The 19,020-nt window shown below is 52.0% G+C and overlaps 1 protein-coding gene across 18 annotated transcripts; it reads left to right on the top strand.

The window, feature by feature from the left end:
* The first annotated feature begins 341 nt into the window (after positions 1–341).
* Traf7 (TNF receptor associated factor 7) lies at positions 342–18,869 on the top strand. 18 transcript variants are annotated; one of them, NM_001127548.2, is made up of 21 exons: positions 342–426; positions 8,694–8,809; positions 9,063–9,120; positions 11,100–11,191; positions 12,996–13,112; positions 13,569–13,661; positions 13,826–13,859; positions 14,400–14,583; positions 14,692–14,826; positions 15,333–15,550; positions 15,627–15,700; positions 15,893–15,941; positions 16,022–16,149; positions 16,312–16,394; positions 16,997–17,036; positions 17,126–17,242; positions 17,331–17,453; positions 17,632–17,751; positions 17,834–17,965; positions 18,047–18,166; positions 18,338–18,869. In NM_001127548.2, the coding sequence occupies exons 2-21, from the start codon at positions 8,732–8,734 to the stop codon at positions 18,350–18,352; spliced, it is 2,010 nt and encodes a 669-aa protein (NP_001121020.1). In that variant the 5' UTR covers positions 342–426; positions 8,694–8,731; the 3' UTR covers positions 18,353–18,869. The 18 variants fall into 18 exon arrangements, with proteins under 18 accessions (NP_001121020.1, NP_001402082.1, XP_087428947.1 ...); NM_001415153.1 differs by having other exon boundaries at positions 11,097–11,191; XM_087572821.1 differs by having other exon boundaries at positions 9,068–9,120; positions 14,692–14,820; positions 18,338–18,857.
* The last annotated feature ends 151 nt before the right edge of the window (positions 18,870–19,020 follow it).

Genomic DNA, 19,020 nt, shown 5'->3' with positions numbered 1-19,020 from the left:
TGAGGAAGTGCCCACCTTCCTCCACTGCTGATATGCTTCTCAAGCTATCCTGCAGTTTCCACCAATCGTACCGTCAATTTTGTTTTGGAGGCGGTATCTTGGGTAGCTGGAATAGCCTCCGGGTGGTAGAGCCGAGTCCATGAGTGACAAGGCTGTTAGCCAATCAAATTCCTATCTGTAACATAGAGTGATTCTGAAGCTACCAATCCGGTTCTTCAGTGCAGAGGGCGCCGGAAGTCGTAGTTTAGGAAGCTCAAAGCGTGAAGCAGCCCCTAGAGTTCCTGAAGTCGGTGAACTACAAGTTCCGACGTGCACAGTGCCCGGGGACTTCCGGCTCCTGTATCCTGTACCTTTCCCGGCCCCGGGCCGAGAGGGGCAAGATGATGCCGGAGGGTGTAGCCGCTGCTCCCAGGCAGCTGCGGGCGGGTGAGTGAGTGCGCCGCGCACTGGACCTGGGACTCCGTCTTCCGCGGAGTGCGGTGGGGCGCGGGCTGGTTATGGGACCGTCGCGAGCGGTCGTGGGCCTAGCCTGGGGGGCGGGACTGAGACAGCTGGGGTCTCAGCCTCTGTAAGTCATCCTGACTCTCAGTAGATCCGTCTGTCACTCCTTCCCTTCACTCTCTCTTTCGTTCTCTCCGCACTCCTACGATTTTGAGCGCTGCTTGTGTACCAAGCAGTATCCTAGGCTCTGGAGAGTCGGCGGAGAACCGGATTCCAAACTGATAAGCTCATCTGGTACGCGGTTTTGAGACAGATCATTCTGCCTCTAGGGTCCTATGCGTTGTACGCAGTTTAGCAGTATTTCTGGATTTGTACCCTGGATGGTAGTAATACCCACAGCTCTGTTTTTTTTACGACAAAAATGTCTCAAGACTTTGGTAAATGTTTCCTTGTGGCAACACACCTCCAGTACTGTTATTCTAAAAGGAGCGAGAGACTGACAAAAAGTTCATGAGGAACTGTGATAAGTATTACGGGGTGTGTGTGGGGGAACTGAACGTAGATAAAGTGTTGGGCGTTCTTAAATTTTTGGTAGGGAACCCTACAGTTAGCCAAAGACCTGATGGAGAAGCAGTCAGTCTTGAGGCATTGCGGGAAGAGCCTTACAGGCAGAGGGAGCCAGAGGGATAAAGGCCTTGTGAGAAGGGCTTGGAGCAAGCCAGCAAAGCACTAACAAGTCATAGGTGAGGTTAAGAGGCAGATCAGGACAAAGTCTGAGAACCTTCTGGTATGCATAATGATTTTATGATTCAAATGAAATAGTGAGGAAGCTGGATCAGCGCCTTCTTACCCTCATTAGAGGCCAGTTGTCTTAGCGTAGATTCCTTAGACGCAGGCCAACAGGATCAGATGAGACTGAGGTCTAGAGAAATGTACCACTTCAGTCAGTCTCATCTCCCCTCCTGCCCCTCCTGCTGCACATACCACACAGGCTCATTCCTTTGCAGATGGTTCCCTGTTGGGCTTGTTCTTCAGCCTTCTCTGAGTCTCTTCGTGTCTTTCTTGAGGGTCTTTGTGGCAGGCACTGCTTCAGTCATGGAGACACTCTTGAAGATACTCCATACATTCGTGTTTCTCCAAGGAAACTCCAGTCCCTGTACCCTGAGGTCCTAAGTCTATTTGTAACCGTCTCTTCAGGAAGTCAGAACCACTGTGTACAGCCTGACTAAGATGACCACAGACTAGGGAGGAGTGGCTAAGAATGCTGCCCAAATCCGAGAAGTTCCTTGATGTAACTTCTTTTTTTTTTTTTTTTTTTCTCTCCCCCCTGCCCCCCTTGATGTAACTTCTTGTAGCCCTACATCAGAGTCTTTCTGAAAATGAACGGGAAAGATCAGGGTGTTTAGTAATCTGTGGCTGACATAATAGAAACAAATGGGGCTTCATACCCTTCCCTCCCGGCTGGCTTCTAGCTCCTCAGGGGTCAGACTAAACAGTCTTTGCCAATCCAAGCACCCAGAGGGTATAAGTCATGGATGAAGCAATGCCTGGTACGGAAAATAGGAAGAAAGCACATCTGAAGCTGTGTCTGATAGCTCCTTTCAGATGTGGAGCCATTAAAATGTTTTATAGTGAGAAATACAGTCTCCTTCAAGGTTGGGCAACTTACCCGGTTTTACCTCTTTTGAATGGTCAATAGAATTTGAACCCAGGTCTGTCTGAGTCTAGGGCCCCTGGTCATGATTACTCTGCCATGAAGTGCCAGCCTGCGCCTGCCTTTAGGAACTGTCAGATGGTTGTATCTTGCTGTACACAGGGTTCTCATGAATCTGGTCTTAACCAGCAAGTGGGCACCAAGCACTTTATCAGACCTCGACTCCTTGTCCATGAGAAACCCTTGGAGAAGAACCTACCAACCCCCCACCCTTCAAGAGATGCTCTTAGTATCCCCAGAGTGCCAGTCCTAGGGAAGAGTAATATGGCTTAAGGAAAACAGATTACTTAAGGATAACTGAGCTGATAATGGAGGACTTGATGCTTCTTGAAAGTCAGAAGCACAAGAGGTCACAGTATAGAAGCCAAGAAATAAGGCCATCCAGTCCCAAGAGATCCAGGGGTGCCTATTGTATACTGGGCAGGGGGAATAGCCTTGAAATCCAGGTTTGATGGGTGGAGCTGCTGTGAGAGCCAGAAGCAGGTGTATAGTGTGGGAATGGGGCTGGATAGGTGTCTGCTCTACATTCTGTCTGGCCTGGGACTTTAATGATTTACCCAAGCTTCTGTGGGGTAGGAAGAAGCATACACAAGGGGGTCAAAGCCACTTAAGCAGATCCCTGGGCCTGCTGCCACATGTTTGATACCAGTTGGGTTTGTTTGAGACAGCAGGGCACTGGAATGGGATGACATATATCTCAGAGCACTCTTTCCGTTTGCTCTGGATCTGGCTACTCTCCTCCCCCAGGAACCCCTCTGCAACTTGTAGACAAAGCCTGATTCCTGTACCACAGAAATGAATGCTAGTGAGGTAAGACCAGGGCCTCTGGCAGCAGAGGATTGAAGTTTACTTCCCTGAACTCTGAAGGCCTGAGCAGGCAAGGTACAGAGGCTGGGTATGGGTGGAAGAAGAAGGCGGAGCACTGGGAGGGGAAGCAAGTTAAGGGACCCCCACCCACCGAGTCAGGATGGTGGGTATGGACAGTAGGAGAGCTGAGGATGGAGACAGAGCTGGGAAGCTCGGAGGGAAAGAGGCCAGCAGGGCTCTTTCTGCCCAGGGCTTTTAGAGATCCTGAGAGATCTTCAAGTCTGAGGTAAGCGACCGTGGCTGTGAGACCTGCCTGCTTGGGATGGAAAAGATGTGCTTAAGGGGACATTCAAATGGGGCTGGGGATTTGGCTCAGTGGTAGAGCGCTTGCCTAGGAAGCGCAAGGTCCTGGGTTCGATCCCAGCCCCGAAAAAAAGAAAAAGAAAAAAAAGGGGGACATTCAAGGGGACAGGCCGAGGGAGTGTCCGTAGATTTGCTATGGCAACCACGTCTGTTTCTATAGGATTTGGCAGCCAGATCTGGTTTTGAGCCCAGGGGAGCTGAAGTAGGCGTTGGACATTCTTCAGGCTCCTGCACTGGCTTCCTCATACCAGGAGATATGCTTGGAACTCTGGCGAGTATGACCAGAGGCTGCTCTAGCTGAAGTCCAGCCTGTTGACCACCACGGCTCAGGCACTGAAGCCTTGCACGGCTTGTCTACTGGTTACATCCGAGATAGATAGTGCCCTCCTCCATGGAGTGTGTGTGTGTGTGTGTGTGTGTGCCTGTGTCTGTGTCTGTGTCTGTGTCTGTGTCTGTGTGTCTGTATGTCTGTCAGTCTGGTCTGGTCTGGTCTTAGCCTTAAAACAATCCTGCCTCAGGCTCTCAAACTTTTTGTCTTTAAAAAGACCACATCTTGGGCTGGAGAGATGGCTCGGTGTTTAAGAGTGCTTGCTCTTGGGCTGGAGAGATGGCTCAGTGTTTTAAGAGTGCTTGCTCTTGCAGAGGACCTAGGTCAGTCCTCAGCACCAACATGGCAGTGCACAGCTGAGTATAACTCCAGCTCATGGGATTCAGTGTTCTCTTTTGGCCTCTGCATGAGCACTGCATGTTTATGGTGCACATACATACACGTAGGCAAAACAGTAACACACATAAAATTAGATAAATAAAAATTTTTTTTAAAAAGATAGACTCCAGAGGGATTGGTCTAGAGAGCATTTCCTGTTTTGGCAACAGCCTGAAGTTGAGTTCCTAGTCCTCATGTTGGGTCTCTCACAACCACTTAAAACTCTCAACTCCAGGGAATCCAGCCCTCCTTTTGGTTTCTTTTTTTTTTTTTTTCTTTTTTTCGGAGCTGGGGACTGAACCCAGGGCCTTGCCCTTGCTAGGCAAGCGCTCTACCACTGAGCTAAATCCCCAACCCCCTCCTTTTGGTTTATATAGGTACCAGTACACATGCACCCGTAAACATGGGCACATACACACTTTTTCTTCTTTTTAAAGATTTATTTATTTATTATATCTAAGTACACTGTAGCTGTGTTCAGACACACCAGAAGAGAACATCAGATCTTATTACAGATGGTTGTGAGCCACCATGTGGTTGCTGGGATTTGAACTCAGGACCTCTGGAAGAGCAGTCAGTGCTCTTAACCACTGAGCCATCCCTCCAGCCCCTTTTTTCTTCTTTTAGAGATAAACCTTGGGGGAGCTGGAGAGTTGGCTCCATGGATAAGAGCACGTGTTGCAAAAGACCCAGGTTCGATTCCCATCACTACATAGAGGTGCAGCACCTCCTCAAACACCAGACACGCTTGAAGGCAAACACTTGTAAACATAAAGCAATAAAAATAAATCTAAAAAGAGAAAAAAGAAAAATCTCGGTCTGGTGAGATGGCTCAGCAGATAAGGGCACTTGCCATCAAGCCTGACGACCTGAGACCTGAGGTCAACCCACATGATACGAGGAAGAGAACAAACTCCCACGAGATGTCTTCTGACTTCCACATGTGTGTGTGCGTGCACATACACACAAAATAAACAAACAAACAAGTAGTGCCATCTTGTGGGATACATCAGTGTTTATACATGCTGCCCAGATTGGCAACCTGTGTGGAAGGAGAGAACCTACTTCTCCAGTTTGTTTTCTGACCTCTACACACTTGTGCTGGGGACCGTGGTACATACACATTCTAATGTGCACACAGAGAGATAAGTGGGACAAGAATCTGACAAGAGAAAAAAGTAAGTCGAGAAGGTAGCGTTCTGTCGCCAGCTGTGGTGCTTTGTGTCTGTCATCCCAGCCCATGGCGGTTGAAGCAGGAAGATCATCAGTGCAAAACCAGCTTGAGCTGTAGTGAGACTGTCTTAAAAAAAAAAAAAATCCTAGGCTGGGCGGTGGTAGCGCATGTCTTTAATCCCAGCACTTGGGAGGCAGAGGCAGGTGGGTCTCTGTGAGTTCGAGGCCAGCCTGGACTACAAAGTGAGTTCCAGAACAGCCAGGGCTACACAGAGAAACCCTGACTTGAAAAAAAAAAATCTTGGGACTAGGAACATGGTCCAGTGGTAGAGCACTAGTCTGTATGAGCTCTCAAGTTTAATTTCCTTGTTTTTTCCTAATTTTTTGTACTTTTACTTATTTTTATTATTTGAAAGTTTTGACTTATGTATGTCTGTTTGCTACATGTGTGCCTGGGAAGTTAGAAAAGCGTATCAGATCCTTTGGAACAGGAGGTACAGGCTGCTGTGAGCCACAGAGTGGATGCTAGGAATTGAACTCAGAGACACTGAGGCATCTCACCAGCCCCACTGAGTTCAGGTGGTTTTTTTTTTTTTTCAAGACAGGGTTTCTCTATGTAGTCTTGGCTATCCTAGAACTCGCTCTGTAGACTAGGCTGGCCTTGAACTCACAGAGATCCACCTGCCTCTGCCTCCCCAGTGCTGAGATTGAAGACATGTATCACCCCAGCCCAGCACTATGTTCAGTTTTTTTTTTTTTTTATTTGGTTCTTTTTCTACGTTTAGTTTTTAATACTACTTTTACAAAAATCTGAAAGAATTCCGTTTCTTAGGGGCTTATATGTTCTGGGCTCCACAGATAGACAGATAGTCTTGTCCTTGGGAGAGGGCAGAGAGTTTCTATGGCAGATCGTGGGTAGCCTACTGCCCGCTGCTCTCTCCAGGTTGAGATTGTGTGTCGTCTTATAGAAAGCTGTCCTTCCACCCTGGAGTGAGAGAACAGGAAAGAGCTGGCTTCCAGGACACATAACCCCAAAGGAGTTCCCACTGAGGTTAACAGCTGTCAGCTAGCGCCCCTCAGCAGAGTGGTGGGTTTGGCTTGTGTGATACTTTCCCTGTTGTCTGAGGAATGGTCCCCACTAGCTGCTGAATCCCCTTATTGCAAAGCTTAGAGCCTGAAGACATGACCTTCAGTGTGCTTCTCAGTCCTGTTGAGGGTAGTGGCGTCCTTGTGGGCTTTGCACAGTTTGGGACGCTAGCCTGAGGTTAGCCTACCCTTGGGTCCCTGAAGGAGGCTGAACCCATGTGAATTGGGAAGCTGCTTCCTGTTTTTCCAGTTCATTTTGGCTCTGTGCTTCCTCTTAGGCTAGTTCTGTTCCCTATACTGGCTCTATAGGCTGGCTACTGATTCACAGGTTGCTGTTGTGTACTTTTTCTTTTAACCTTACAATAGAGCAAAGCCTAACCAGGCACTGTGTTCCTGGGCTCACAGGCCAGAGTAACAGGTACTCGGAAGCAACTCATTAGAATGTAGGTCTGTCTGTCTCTTAATAACACTCTGTGAGCTCACCTCCCAGGTTTCTCCAAAGGATTAAACCTTTCACACTTATAGAGCAAGCCCTGAAGTCTCCAGGTTTAGGCTAACTGAATGTCATGCTAGGAGGGCACCACTGTTCAACAAACAAGCAACAGCTTTGTTTAAACCCTAGGAGCTCCCTGCAAGGGTCACAATCAATGGGGCACTCTCCTGCTCACGAGGCCACCTACTGGTTCATCCTTGCTCATCCCTTTGACAAGCAAGACCCTGGCAGACTGTCAAGGACCTTCCTCCTCAGGAAGTGGATTGGGGAAAAGGGGCAGAAAAATACAGGGTATCCTTCAGGCCACATCCACATCTTTCCCTCAGGGCTACCTCTTCTGTACGTCTTTCCTTAGAGAGTCCAGTCTAAAGTACCCAGAGCCAAGCTCTAGAATCACAGTTGAGCCTTTGAATATTTGGTGGTATTGAGGCTGATGTAATAGAGGGAGGAAGTGAATACCACAGAGCCTCTGGCTTATGTTGGCAGCTCTGACATGCGGCTAGGGTCAGGAAGAGGTAGGCCTTGGCCGCCTTTTAGAGAGTTCCACTTTCCTATACTTGAGGGCATTTGGAGTGACAGGTAGCAAGTGCCTGACAGTGCCAGTTACAGTGCCAGGGCAGGAGCTACCCTGATTTGTGAGATGGGTTGGAAGTGAGATGGGATGGGCAGCTGAAGAGGTGGGTGAGGCCTGGGGAGTAAAGGAAAGGACCAGGATTCAGCTAGGGTTGCAGACAGGGTGGGCGCCAGTCCTTCCTCAAAGGCCTCTGGTTGGAGCTGAACAAATCTGAGTAAAGCAGGACACACTTTGCGGCCTTTCAGTGTTTGTAGAAGAGACAGTGCTGGGGGCCCCGATAGAGAACGTGGCACGTGCACCATTCCTAGGGAACTGTGGTAGATACTGTCTGAGAGCCTTGGCACATACCAGGCTACCCTGTGGTGTGGTCCTGGCTTGTGGAATGGATACTCCACCACCATGGCTCCCTAGAAGGTGGCTTCAAAGGCTCCACTTCGGCCATGAGCCTGAAGAACGAATGAACATGGTGAGCTAGCGCCGCCCTTGGGATCCCGTAGGGGATGCCTTCTGACAATGCCATGTCCCTGCCTGTCTACAGCTATAATGTCACAGGGTGAGTGAGTGTGACCTACTAACTGGGTTTCTTTCCTGTAGATGCCACATGTCTACCCTTTCTTCTGACCTTCTCTTCTGGGCCGAACGGGGACATTGGCCCTTGTATGCTGCCATTGTCCCTATGCTACCCTAGCTCCTGAGTGGCACAGTTGTTATGGGTGATCTCCACTGGTTCGGTTCTAGGGTTCCTCTTTTTCCTGTGACTTGCCCTGTATGACTACATCTGGGAGACAGGCTCAAGTGACTGCCTATTGGTTCTTTGTGGTCCTGGCAGGGTACTAATAGCATGTGCTATAACAGGGAACAGATTTATGTAGTTTGGTGGGTCCCCGTGTGACTAAGTCTTGGTATGTGTGCCACACCTTAGGCCCAGTCTAATGGATGAGCAGAAAGCAAGACCCCAGCCTTAGCCATGGGGACATTTGACCTGCAAAAAAGTAGGCTGTGAAGTGACCAACTGTGATCAGGACCTGAAGATTAGCCACACAGTGGGGTTTTTCACGTCAGGGGTAGAACTATTTGGCTTCCTCAAAAGCTTCAGTCCTGAAGGGATGGTACCACTAAAGATCAGCTGTACCTGGAGCCTTGGCTGCCTGAGTGGGGTAGGCAGGAAGGCCTTTGCCCATTGTGGATCTACTCACATAGTATTAGAGGTAGGAAGAAGTTAAGACCTGCCCTGAGATGGGCTGGCCAGAAGTCTACGGGGGGGGGGGGGGGTTTGCTCACTTGCAGGAAACCAGAATGCCACCTCTAAAGCCCCTCATTTGTGTTTCTCTCATAGGGGACACTGCCCAAGGACCCTGGATGCCTCTCTAGAGCATGAGCTCAGCCAAGAGTGCCCGCTACAACCGCTTCTCCGGGGGGCCTGCCAACCTTCCTGCCTCAGACAGCAGTGGGGTAAGAGAAGAGCCTGTAGGTGAGGGCCTGCGCTCTGCTTACCACACTCCAGGCCCCCCGAATGCTAAATGTATAACATGCCACCGAGGGCAGAGCTACTGCCAGTCCTCTTCCTCCTTGGAGGGTCCCTCAGGATAGTCTGTGCCTGTTGATGGTGTGTCCCTGCATATGCATGCAGGGGGCCACCAGCAGGTAAGCATGGCAGTGTGTGTGATCCTGTGCATCTTGCATTAAGCCTTTTCCATTGTCTTAGACCAGGATGGAAACAACCTTTGGGCCTACCTTTTCGACCGTCACCACCATTACCAAAGGTGAGCCTGACCAGGAAGATTTGTACTCTACGGGCACTTCCTGGTAGGGTGGTCTCCTGGCTTCTGTTTCTTCCCATGTCTAAGTCTCCAGCAAAACAGAGTTAAGGAGTCCTGTTCCTGTGCCTCACCTTTGTTATCAGTGCCCCCCTCTTCACCCTGAAAACATGCCCATCCCCTGTGGGGGGCAGTCTTGACCTTCCTGGTACCACTAGTTGTATCCCTATCTTATGGTGACCCCTGCCTCAGCCCAGCCATGGCTCCTAGTGTCTGAGTGTGTGAGTGGGATCTGGTGCCGTCAGACAAGCGCTTCAAGAGATCATAGCGTAGGATGGGGCCGTGGGGCAGCATCCATGCTGAAGGCGGGGAGGGCCAGGCTTCTGGGGCATGCTGTTCTGCTTCTCCCGTACTTACTCCACTGCAGGAGTGCACCAGCTACTAATTGGTTTTTTAATTGCCTTCCCATGGCTGAAGGCACAGGGCTACCAGGTGCACACCAGTGCCTTTTATTTCTGGATGACCTGAGAATTCTCAAGAGAGGGCCTCTTCTCCCACACCCCTACCAGGAGGCCATTACTTAACAGTTTGTACACCTTTAGAGACTGCACAGTGCTTATCAGCACTGTTGAGGGTTCCAGAGCCAAATAGCATATCAGCTAGTCAACAGTGAACCAGTACTCGCCTCATCCGGCCCAGTCACAGGATAGGCAGTTCCTAATCTTGAATGGAAGCCTTAAGGGTCTGATTGCTATGACATCTGGCTCAGTTTTAACCTGTGCTGGTTGTAGCCTATCCTTGGCGCTGCAAGCCTTATAGGGCCTATGAGATGGTTCTCTGGTTCCCACATGGAGCCTTGACCTTTCATTCTTGGGGAACCTCAGCTTTCAGGACCAGGCTGGACAAGGTATTCTATAGGCAAGAGGGAGGGAGACCAAAAGTCTAGCTCCAATTCCTGATTTTGGTTGGGTTAGGGAGGAATAGGGAGGACATAGACTAGACGTGTATTTGCTGAGGTCCTTCAGTTGCTCTGTTTCCTCTTTGTCAACCTGGCAGTTACTTTAAAGATCGAAGGGAAGCCCCCAAGTGACCCACCCTAGAAAGATGCCAGGCTACTCATATACTATTTGGGGTTGATTCTGTGCCCAGCAAGGCATGGGGGCCCCTTGTTGGGCTGAAGAATGGAACCTTGTCGGGGGTATGAGAGAAAGATCTTAGTTGGGCTTGGTGGTGCTTGCCTGTAATCCTAGCGGTTGGGAGGTAAAGGCAGGAAAGTAATGCTTCTGAGGTAACCCTGAGCAGTCTAAGGAGACCCTGTCTTCCTGCATTAATCTCAGCTCTTGGGAGGCAGCAACAGGTCTATCTCTATGAGTCCCAGGTCTCAAAAAGCCAGATTCAACAAAAACTGAATCTGGAGAGATATCTCAGTGGTTAAAAGCACTGGCTTTTCTTCCAGAGGACCCAGATTCAATTCTCAACACCCTCATGGTGTTTCAGAGCAATCTTTAACTCCAATTCTAGGAGATCCGATGTTGTTTGCTGGCTTCCATGGGTACCAGTCACATAAGTGGTGCATAGACATACATGTAGGCAGAACACTCATCCATGTACAATTTAAAAAGAAAGAAAGAAGGAAAGGGCAGCAAAGGTTGGGGATCTAGTGCTGGTGTGAGCATGAGCCAAGTCCCAGGTTCTCTACACTAGAGGCAGGAAATGCATTTACGTCTCCTGTTGGTAAGTAGGGCAGGCAGGGCAGCTAGCAGTCCATTCTCAGTTGTCTGCAGTCTGATGAGCCAGGGCCACACTGCTGGTACTGGTTTACCTTGGAAGACTATCCTGGATAACCATGTCCCAGTCTAGGACAGGGAGGCTGAGAGCTAGAGACAATCCGAAGGGTTCCGTAGCCCTGCCAGATGTCTCCATCCCTTCAGCCCCTTCCTCCACTGACAGCTGTGTCACTCAGCCCTTCCCCTCTCTTTCAGCAGCTGATGGGACCAGCACATACAAACAGCATCGCAGGACGCCTTCCTCCTCTAGCACCCTTGCCTATTCGCCACGGGATGAGGAGGACGGCATGGTAGGTCTCCACGATGCAGGAGCCCAGTGTGATCCCCAACCCTCCTGTCAGGCCCTCCTCACTGAGGCCCAGGTCCTAAGAGGAGCTGGCAGGAGAGCAGAGTCAGGATGGTGAGGCACCTTGAGGTCTGAGCACTTGTTGCATTCCTGAAACTAAGAGGAGGCTCCTGTAGCCGGATGGTGGCAGGAAGCAGCCAGTTTGTGGAACTGTGCTTTAGGGCATGTCCCCTGAAGGCCAATTTCAGGCAGTTTGGGCTCCATCTTAAGGGAGGTGGGAGCCATAAAAGGTATAGTTAGGTGAATCTGCCCATGGGACAGAGGATGACTGCCAGGACCGAAGTCTTTGTTGGACGGCAGAGGAACCAGACTTCTTTTCCCTTTTCTTTTTGCTTTTATATTTGGTGGGGTTCATTGTCATTGTTTTGTTTTGTTTGAGACAGGGTCTCTATGTGCTCCTCATTATCCTGGAGCTCACTATATGGACCAGGCTGTCCTTGAGCTCACAGAGATCTGTCTGTCTCTGACTCTGGAGTGTTGGGATTAAAGGAATGTGCCACCATGCCCAACCCCTTTTTTCCCTTTTCATTAGGAAGATAAACATCCAGTAGGCATATTACGGGGCAGGCACTGCCCTTAGCCCCAGGATGGGTTAGATACCTGGTACCCATACCCCACAGCTTCACCTCTCTCAGTCTCCACCCAACTCCTGACTGCAGCCTGGGCCTTGGAAGTGGATTCATTGTGCTTCTGGTTTTGGATAACTCTGGGGCATCTGACAGGTTATAGTAACTTTAGTGTGATGTCCTAGAATCTTGTGTTTGCTGTAGGACATTGAGCAGCCATGCCCACCCCACCGCATTGACTGGCCTTAGTTGCTGTGCTTGGCACGGGGAGTGGGAGTGGGGGAGTCTAAGAGTTGCACTAGCCAGTAGGCAGAGGGGAGACTACAGCTCTGTACTAGCTCCTGCCTAGGAGCTGTGTCCTCTGCCTGCCATTGCTGTCTGTGGGGGTATGACCCACTTCCTTTAACTTTAGCCTCTGGGTCTCACAGGGCACTCCCATGCACGATGTAACTTGGGACATCGGAGTAAGGAGAGATGGGAACTGCCCTGGTGGGTGAATATGTGCCCAGCCTCTGCCTCTGTTTAGGGACGCCCAGAACTGGGATGGGCTGCATCCCTATCTCATGGCCCCCTTCCCTATTCTGGACATAGGCTCGGGAGAGGTAGGTGAGCCTAGGCATTGGGTCCTGCATGGAGGAGCTATGGCAGCAGTAGCTCTTGGATACCATGCCTCTCTTCCCCTACGACCTCATCAAAGGTTGCTCCTTCCCTTCAGGTCTGAGGAGGCGAGGTCAGCCTCTGGTGAAATGTCCCAGTGAGCCTTCCCGGCTGGGTCTAGTGTCTCCTGGACAAGGCAGCTCAGCCCATGGGCTCCTCTCCTTGACCAGACTTCTACTCTTTTCTGTTGGGTAATCTGGTGTCTTAGCTGCCCCAGGATTGGCTGGTAGATGCAGCCTCTCTGCGGCCCACATTCCCTCACGGGAAGCAGGAAGAAGCCTGAGCATGTCCTGTAAAATTGAATAGCAGGAAATCTCTCCATTTACACAAAGAAAGTTGGCAGGCAAGAACGGGCAGCCCAGCACCAAAGGCCAGGGCTGGCCGCCACAGGCCACGGGATTGAGGCCATCCCAGCCTCCCACACACAATCCACAGCCTTGTGGGTTTGCTGGAAGTGGGGTGGCTTAGGGGCGCCCCTGCCTCCACAGGGCTCAACCCCCTGACAGGCTGCCTCCATCTGTGCAGCCCCCCATCAACACTCCTCGCCGCTCTGACTCAGCCATCTCTGTCCGCTCCCTGCACTCCGAGTCCAGCATGTCCCTGCGCTCCACGTTCTCGCTGCCTGAGGAGGAAGAGGAGCCGGTAGGTGTGGTGGGCTTGGCAGGAATCATCTTCCAGGGTTGTCAGTGCTGCAGTGGCACAGGGCACTGTCCCTCAGACCGCACCAACATAGCTCATGCTGTGGGTAGGTCAGACCCGATTAGGGCCTCTAGTCTATGTGAAGGCTGCCTGGGGATGAGTTGTGGGAAGGTGGGGCTCAGACGGGGTCCTTTGCTAGTCTGTAAGGCAGGAAGAGAGGCCAGTAAGGCTGAGACCATGTGTGCAGATGCTGTGTGTCAGTTTCTCACTGCTCACAGCCTGCCTCTGAACCACACCCCTTGCTTTAGCTCCTTGGTCCTCTCATGGGTCTCAGTGCCAGTGAACAGCCCTGGACGGGTGAACGTGCAGGCGGCTTGGGTAATTAATGTCACTGAGGGTCTATGCCTGAAGCCCCCACTTGTGGCCCACGTGCTGACCATTTTGCTCCGCTCTGTCTAGGAGCCATTGGTGTTTGCGGAGCAGCCCTCGGTGAAGCTGTGCTGCCAGCTCTGCTGCAGTGTGTTCAAGGACCCTGTGATCACTACGTGTGGGGTAAGCACACACACCTCTCCCACCCGACTCTGCCTGCTGACCCTGACCGAGGACCTTAGCCCTGTTCATCCTAAGCTGGCTGTCCAGCCGGAGCTCTCTGCAGTGGTGTGGGATGATGTGAGACTCTGACTGGAGTCCCCCAAGTCCACTTTTTGTCCCCACAGCACACCTTCTGCAGACGATGCGCCTTGAAGTCAGGTAGGTCTGTGCCTCCCATTCAGACTGGTGAAGTTGGTAGGTAATTCCCACCCTGCCCTTTCCCAGGCTGCCAGCAGAGGCCACTGGTTTCCTATCTAGGCATGTGTGGCCTCTCCCAGGGCTTGCATAGTGTTGCCAGGGTTCGGGCCTGGCGAAGGACCTCGATAGTAAAGCAGACCCCAATTCCTGGTGTCTCCAGACTCAGCCTTGGCTGTGGTGGGCGTGGGCTGGGTCCCAGGGTGAGGGCTTGGGCTGACAGGTGCTGTTGTCCCTGGCAGTCCCTGCTGCTGCTCCACACCCACTGGCTGCCCTTCTGCCCTCTGTCATCACCTGCTCGTCCTCTGGGAGGCCTGCTGTGCAGCTCTTCCTGCACCGGCACCTTGGGGCAGTTGAAAGAGTAGACAGGGCACCCGGTGGGCTTCTTTCCACCTGTCGTGCCGTTGCATCTCCCTCCCCAGGACTTGGCTTCCCACTGGGCAAAGCTGCCAGGGAGAGAGGTGGCTGGGCAGGTGGTGGGCTCAACATGTCCTCCTCTCCCAGAGAAGTGTCCTGTGGACAATGCCAAGCTGACAGTGGTGGTAAACAACATTGCAGTAGCTGAGCAGATTGGAGAGCTCTTCATACATTGTCGGCATGGCTGCCGTGCAGCAGGCACTGGGAAGCCCGGTGTCTTTGAGGTAGACCCAAGGGGCTGCCCCTTCACCATCAAGCTTAGTGCCCGGAAGTGAGTACCTTCGGGTCCTCCAACTCCCTGGGGTTGCTGAGCACCTTTATGTCTCTGGGGCAACTTTGTGGGGTCTCAGCTCAGCCCCCGTGTCCTGCGTATGCACAGGGACCACGAGAGTAGTTGTGACTACAGGCCTGTGCGCTGCCCCAACAACCCCAGCTGCCCACCCCTTCTCAAGATGAACCTCGAGGCCCACCTGAAAGAATGCGAGCACATCAAGTGTCCCCACTCTAAGTACGGGTGAGTGGGGGGTGGGGGGCGGTGGGTCTGAGCCCTCGGCTGACGGCTTCTGTGAGCTGTGCCTGGACATGCACCAGAGCCAGAAGCCACATGCCATCACAGCCCACGTCCGGTGCCCAGGAGAACACAGAAAGGACGAACAGGTTGGAAGTGGGGTATCAGGGAAGGAGGGAGAAGGGGCGTAGATTTGAACAAGTGGCTGAAATGGGTGTGGAGGGGAAGCAGGGAAACAAAGAAAGAAGGATCCTGCCCAGCTGTTCAGAACAGGGAGGCTGGTGATGGGCAGACATTTTATTCTTAGGGAGGGGGGATCCTTGAAGAATTCTGGAGGTATAAGATTTCACTGGTTAAGCGTCCTGACTGCTGGATGGTGGAGTCAGGAAGGTTGCTGATCTGGGGGTAATGGGCTTGACTATGATGACTCTTGAGGATTTAATAGGGTCAGAGAGGCTAAGGGCTCTTAGTCCTGACAACCAGGCAGGTGGGCAGCTGTGCTGTTCCCCCAGGTGCACATTTATTGGGAATCAGGACACCTATGAGACGCACTTAGAAACATGTCGCTTTGAGGGCCTGAAGGAATTCCTGCAGCAGACCGATGACCGCTTCCACGAGATGCATGTGGCACTGGCCCAGAAGGACCAGGAGATTGCCTTTCTGCGTTCCATGCTGGGCAAACTCTCAGAGAAGATTGACCAGCTGGAGAAAAGCCTTGAGCTCAAGTTCGGTAAGTCTAGTTCAGAGAACACGGTATTCAACACTGTGGTGGACTCGAGTAATACCTTTCTTTTCTTGTTGCTCAGATGTCCTCGATGAGAACCAGAGCAAGCTCAGTGAGGACCTCATGGAATTCCGGAGGGATGCATCCATGTTGAATGTGAGTGGGTGCTGGCTGCAGTGGTGAGACTCAGGAGGACAGATTGGGGTTCCTCCTCAGGCTTTGCCTTAGTGTTCAGGGTTTCAGGATCTGTATTCCATTATGAGCTGACCCAAGGCCTAGGGTTCTGTGGCTTTACCACAGCTCAGGTGAGTCCTACCCATCCATTGTCTGCTGTTCTTGGCCTTGCAGGATGAGCTGTCTCATATCAATGCACGCCTGAACATGGGTATCCTGGGATGTGAGTATAGCCCGCCCGCCCCTGTTCCCACACTGTCCCCAAGGCCCTACTGTTCCCTCATTAACTTCTCCCATCTGCAGCCTATGATCCTCAGCAGATCTTCAAGTGCAAAGGGACCTTCGTGGGACACCAGGGCCCTGTCTGGTGTCTCTGTGTCTACTCCATGGGTGACCTGCTCTTCAGTGGCTCTTCTGACAAGACGATCAAGGTGAGTGGGGTTCTATTCCACAGGCTCCGCAGCATGGTTGGGCTCAGCTGGGCATTGCATGCCAGCCTCAGATTCGCTATCCATGGTTGGGTCTTCTCTCCTAATGGCTGCTATCCTGTCCTTTCTGCAACTGATGGGCCTGGTCTGACCTGATCTCTGCAGGTGTGGGACACGTGTACCACTTACAAGTGCCAAAAGACACTGGAAGGTCATGACGGTATTGTGCTGGCGCTCTGTATCCAGGGGTGAGTGTTAATATATGACCCACTGACTACAGGGCAGGGCCAGAATGTTCTGTACTGCCACCCTGTGGGCTCGAGCCTGTTTGGACCTGTGCAGCTTATGTCTCTTCCACCTATGGAACACTCACACCTGGATACCTAGGTGACAGTCTATGAATTCCCAGCAGAGCGGTGCCCTGCCTTAGTGTTAGGTGGCTGGAAGGATAGCTCAGCTGTCACCAGGATAGCTGTACCTTGGGTGTAACTCTGGTTATATTGTTGTAGCAGCTACATGGTTAACCTGTCAGTAGGCCCTTCCCAAGGCTGGCTGTCCTCTGTCGTGTCTTGTGGGCTTGCTGGGTGTGATGATTCTAGGTACTTTACTAGTAGTGGTGGTGGCCTTCCTGGGACTTGGTGTTCAGAATAGGTGACCTCACTCGCTCAGCTCAGCCATCAAATGTACCAGCCTAGTTGTTCACGTCCAACTATGCACACAGAGAATGGGACTCAAGGAGCAGCAGTAGCCCTGAGACCAAACCATGTTGGATCCTGGGGCTAATCAGGGGATGGTAGCCTCTTCTGCTTCCCGTTGACTTTCCTTCCCTGTGTTGACTTTTCTTCCATAGGTGCAAACTGTACAGTGGGTCTGCAGACTGCACCATCATTGTGAGTGGGCACAGGGTGAGGGGTTGGGGGCCGAGAAGGCCCAGTGCTCTCTCCTTCCTTACTAACCCAAGTCTTGTCACCCCCTGCAGGTATGGGACATCCAGAACCTGCAGAAGGTGAACACCATCCGGGCCCATGACAACCCTGTGTGCACACTGGTGTCTTCCCATAACATGCTCTTCAGTGGCTCCCTTAAAGCCATCAAGGTATAGGCAAGACATGTGTGGGCATGAGGGGGCTCCTGGGCCAATGGATGCCATCCATCCTAGCCCAGGCTCATGGCCATCCCTACAGGTCTGGGACATCGTGGGCACTGAGCTAAAGTTGAAGAAGGAACTCACAGGCCTCAACCACTGGGTGCGGGCCTTGGTGGCAGCACAGAGCTATCTGTACAGTGGCTCTTACCAGACAATCAAGGTGTGCCAAGCCACCCCTGGTGGCAGGGACTTGCCCTCTGCTGTCCTTCCTAGGGTGTCCTAGAGCTTCTTCTGCCCTTTCCCTACCCTCCACCATGCTCTGAGGCTGTCTCCTGGATCCCTGAGGCCCAAGGTAAGCAAGTGCCTGGCCTGAGATTAAGTGACACACTTTCCCCTAGATCTGGGACATTCGGACCCTTGACTGCATCCATGTCCTGCAGACATCTGGTGGCAGTGTGTATTCCATTGCTGTGACGAATCACCACATTGTCTGTGGCACCTATGAGAACCTCATTCATGTAAGGGCTACCCTAGAGCAGGCCTCCATCTCTCCTGCCCTTGTTTTAGGTCTCTGTCTCACTTAACTCTGCCCCCTTTCAGGTATGGGACATTGAATCCAAAGAGCAGGTGCGGACCCTAACGGGCCATGTGGGCACAGTATATGCCCTGGCAGTCATTTCAACACCAGACCAGACCAAAGTCTTCAGCGCATCCTATGACCGCTCCCTCAGGGTATGTGCTGCCCAGGAGGAAGAGGCCAGAGGTGGCTGGGCCAGGGTAGGCCCTCATCTCCCATGGTCCTTCATCCCCTAGGTCTGGAGCATGGACAACATGATCTGCACACAGACGCTGCTGCGCCATCAGGGCAGTGTAACTGCACTGGCTGTCTCCCGGGGCCGGCTCTTCTCGGGGGCTGTGGATAGCACCGTGAAGGTAAGTACCTATGGCTTGGGCTCTTGACAGGAGTTGCATGGGACAGAACTTGGAGAGTGGGTGAGGGGCAAGTAGCCCGGGCAGTTAACAGTAGAGGGCTGGGAGACTTAGACCGTCTGGAAGGGAATCCTTGGGCCATATGGGATCTGAAATAGAACTCTTTCTTTGCAGGTTTGGACATGCTAACAGAATCCAGGCCAGGCTTGACTCCTTCTGGGTCTGTAAGTCAGGCTGGACCTCCATGATGGCCTTGGAATGTCCGCCTGTCCTGTGGAGACAGGTAGACAGGCTCAAACAGCTAGGCAGTGTCCTCTCTGCCTCTGCTCAGTGCGGGGTCTTTCATAAGGCCTCACTCTTACTTCTACCAGAGAAATGCCCAGGCCCTGCTCTGGGCGCCAGGTACGATGCTTGCCCGGCCCCACCATTCATATCACTCCATAGACTTTTGTTTTGAGACAGGGTCTCACTATGTAGCTCTGGCTTGCCTGGAACTCACTGTCAACCAGGCTGGCCTCAAACTCACAGATCTGCCTGCCTCCACCTCCCAAGTGCTGGGAGTAAAGGCATGTGCCACCGCCCCTGGCTGGACCCAGATGGACCATGGGTCCTTTTTACTCACCTTTTCTACTGGTTTTAGACTGTATATAGATTTTATTACTTCCCTGTTGAAATAAAAGCTGCACAGACTGTGGTTGTGAGTGGAGACAGCATCTTGGGACCATCATTCATGTGGCCCCAAGGACGTTGGTACGCTCAGGCACAAGATGGGAGGGAGGAAGGCTGGGTGGACTTCCCTTCCCTGCAGGAGGCAACTTGGCACTCCTCTGCTCCCGGCCTCTAGGCTGAGCCTCACC

This window comes from Rattus norvegicus, chromosome 10 (genome assembly GCF_021556685.1).
Source record: "Rattus norvegicus strain SHRSP/BbbUtx chromosome 10, alternate assembly SHRSP_T2T, whole genome shotgun sequence".
Lineage (NCBI taxonomy): Eukaryota > Metazoa > Chordata > Mammalia > Rodentia > Muridae > Rattus > Rattus norvegicus.
Note: the sequence above shows the minus strand (reverse complement) of the source record. Positions and strands in the feature narration are given on the sequence as shown.

Excerpts from the sequence above, each read along its gene's own strand:
- Traf7 (NM_001415153.1), top strand. The coding sequence starts at position 8,732 with ATGAGCTCAGCCAAGAGTGCCCGCTACAACCGCTTCTCCGGGGGGCCT. Across the intron at positions 11,192-12,995 it reads GGGATGAGGAGGACGGCATG|CCCCCCATCAACACTCCTCG; the intron begins GTAGGTCTCCAC and ends CCATCTGTGCAG. Across the intron at positions 14,827-15,332 it reads TGTCCCCACTCTAAGTACGG|GTGCACATTTATTGGGAATC; the intron begins GTGAGTGGGGGG and ends CTGTTCCCCCAG.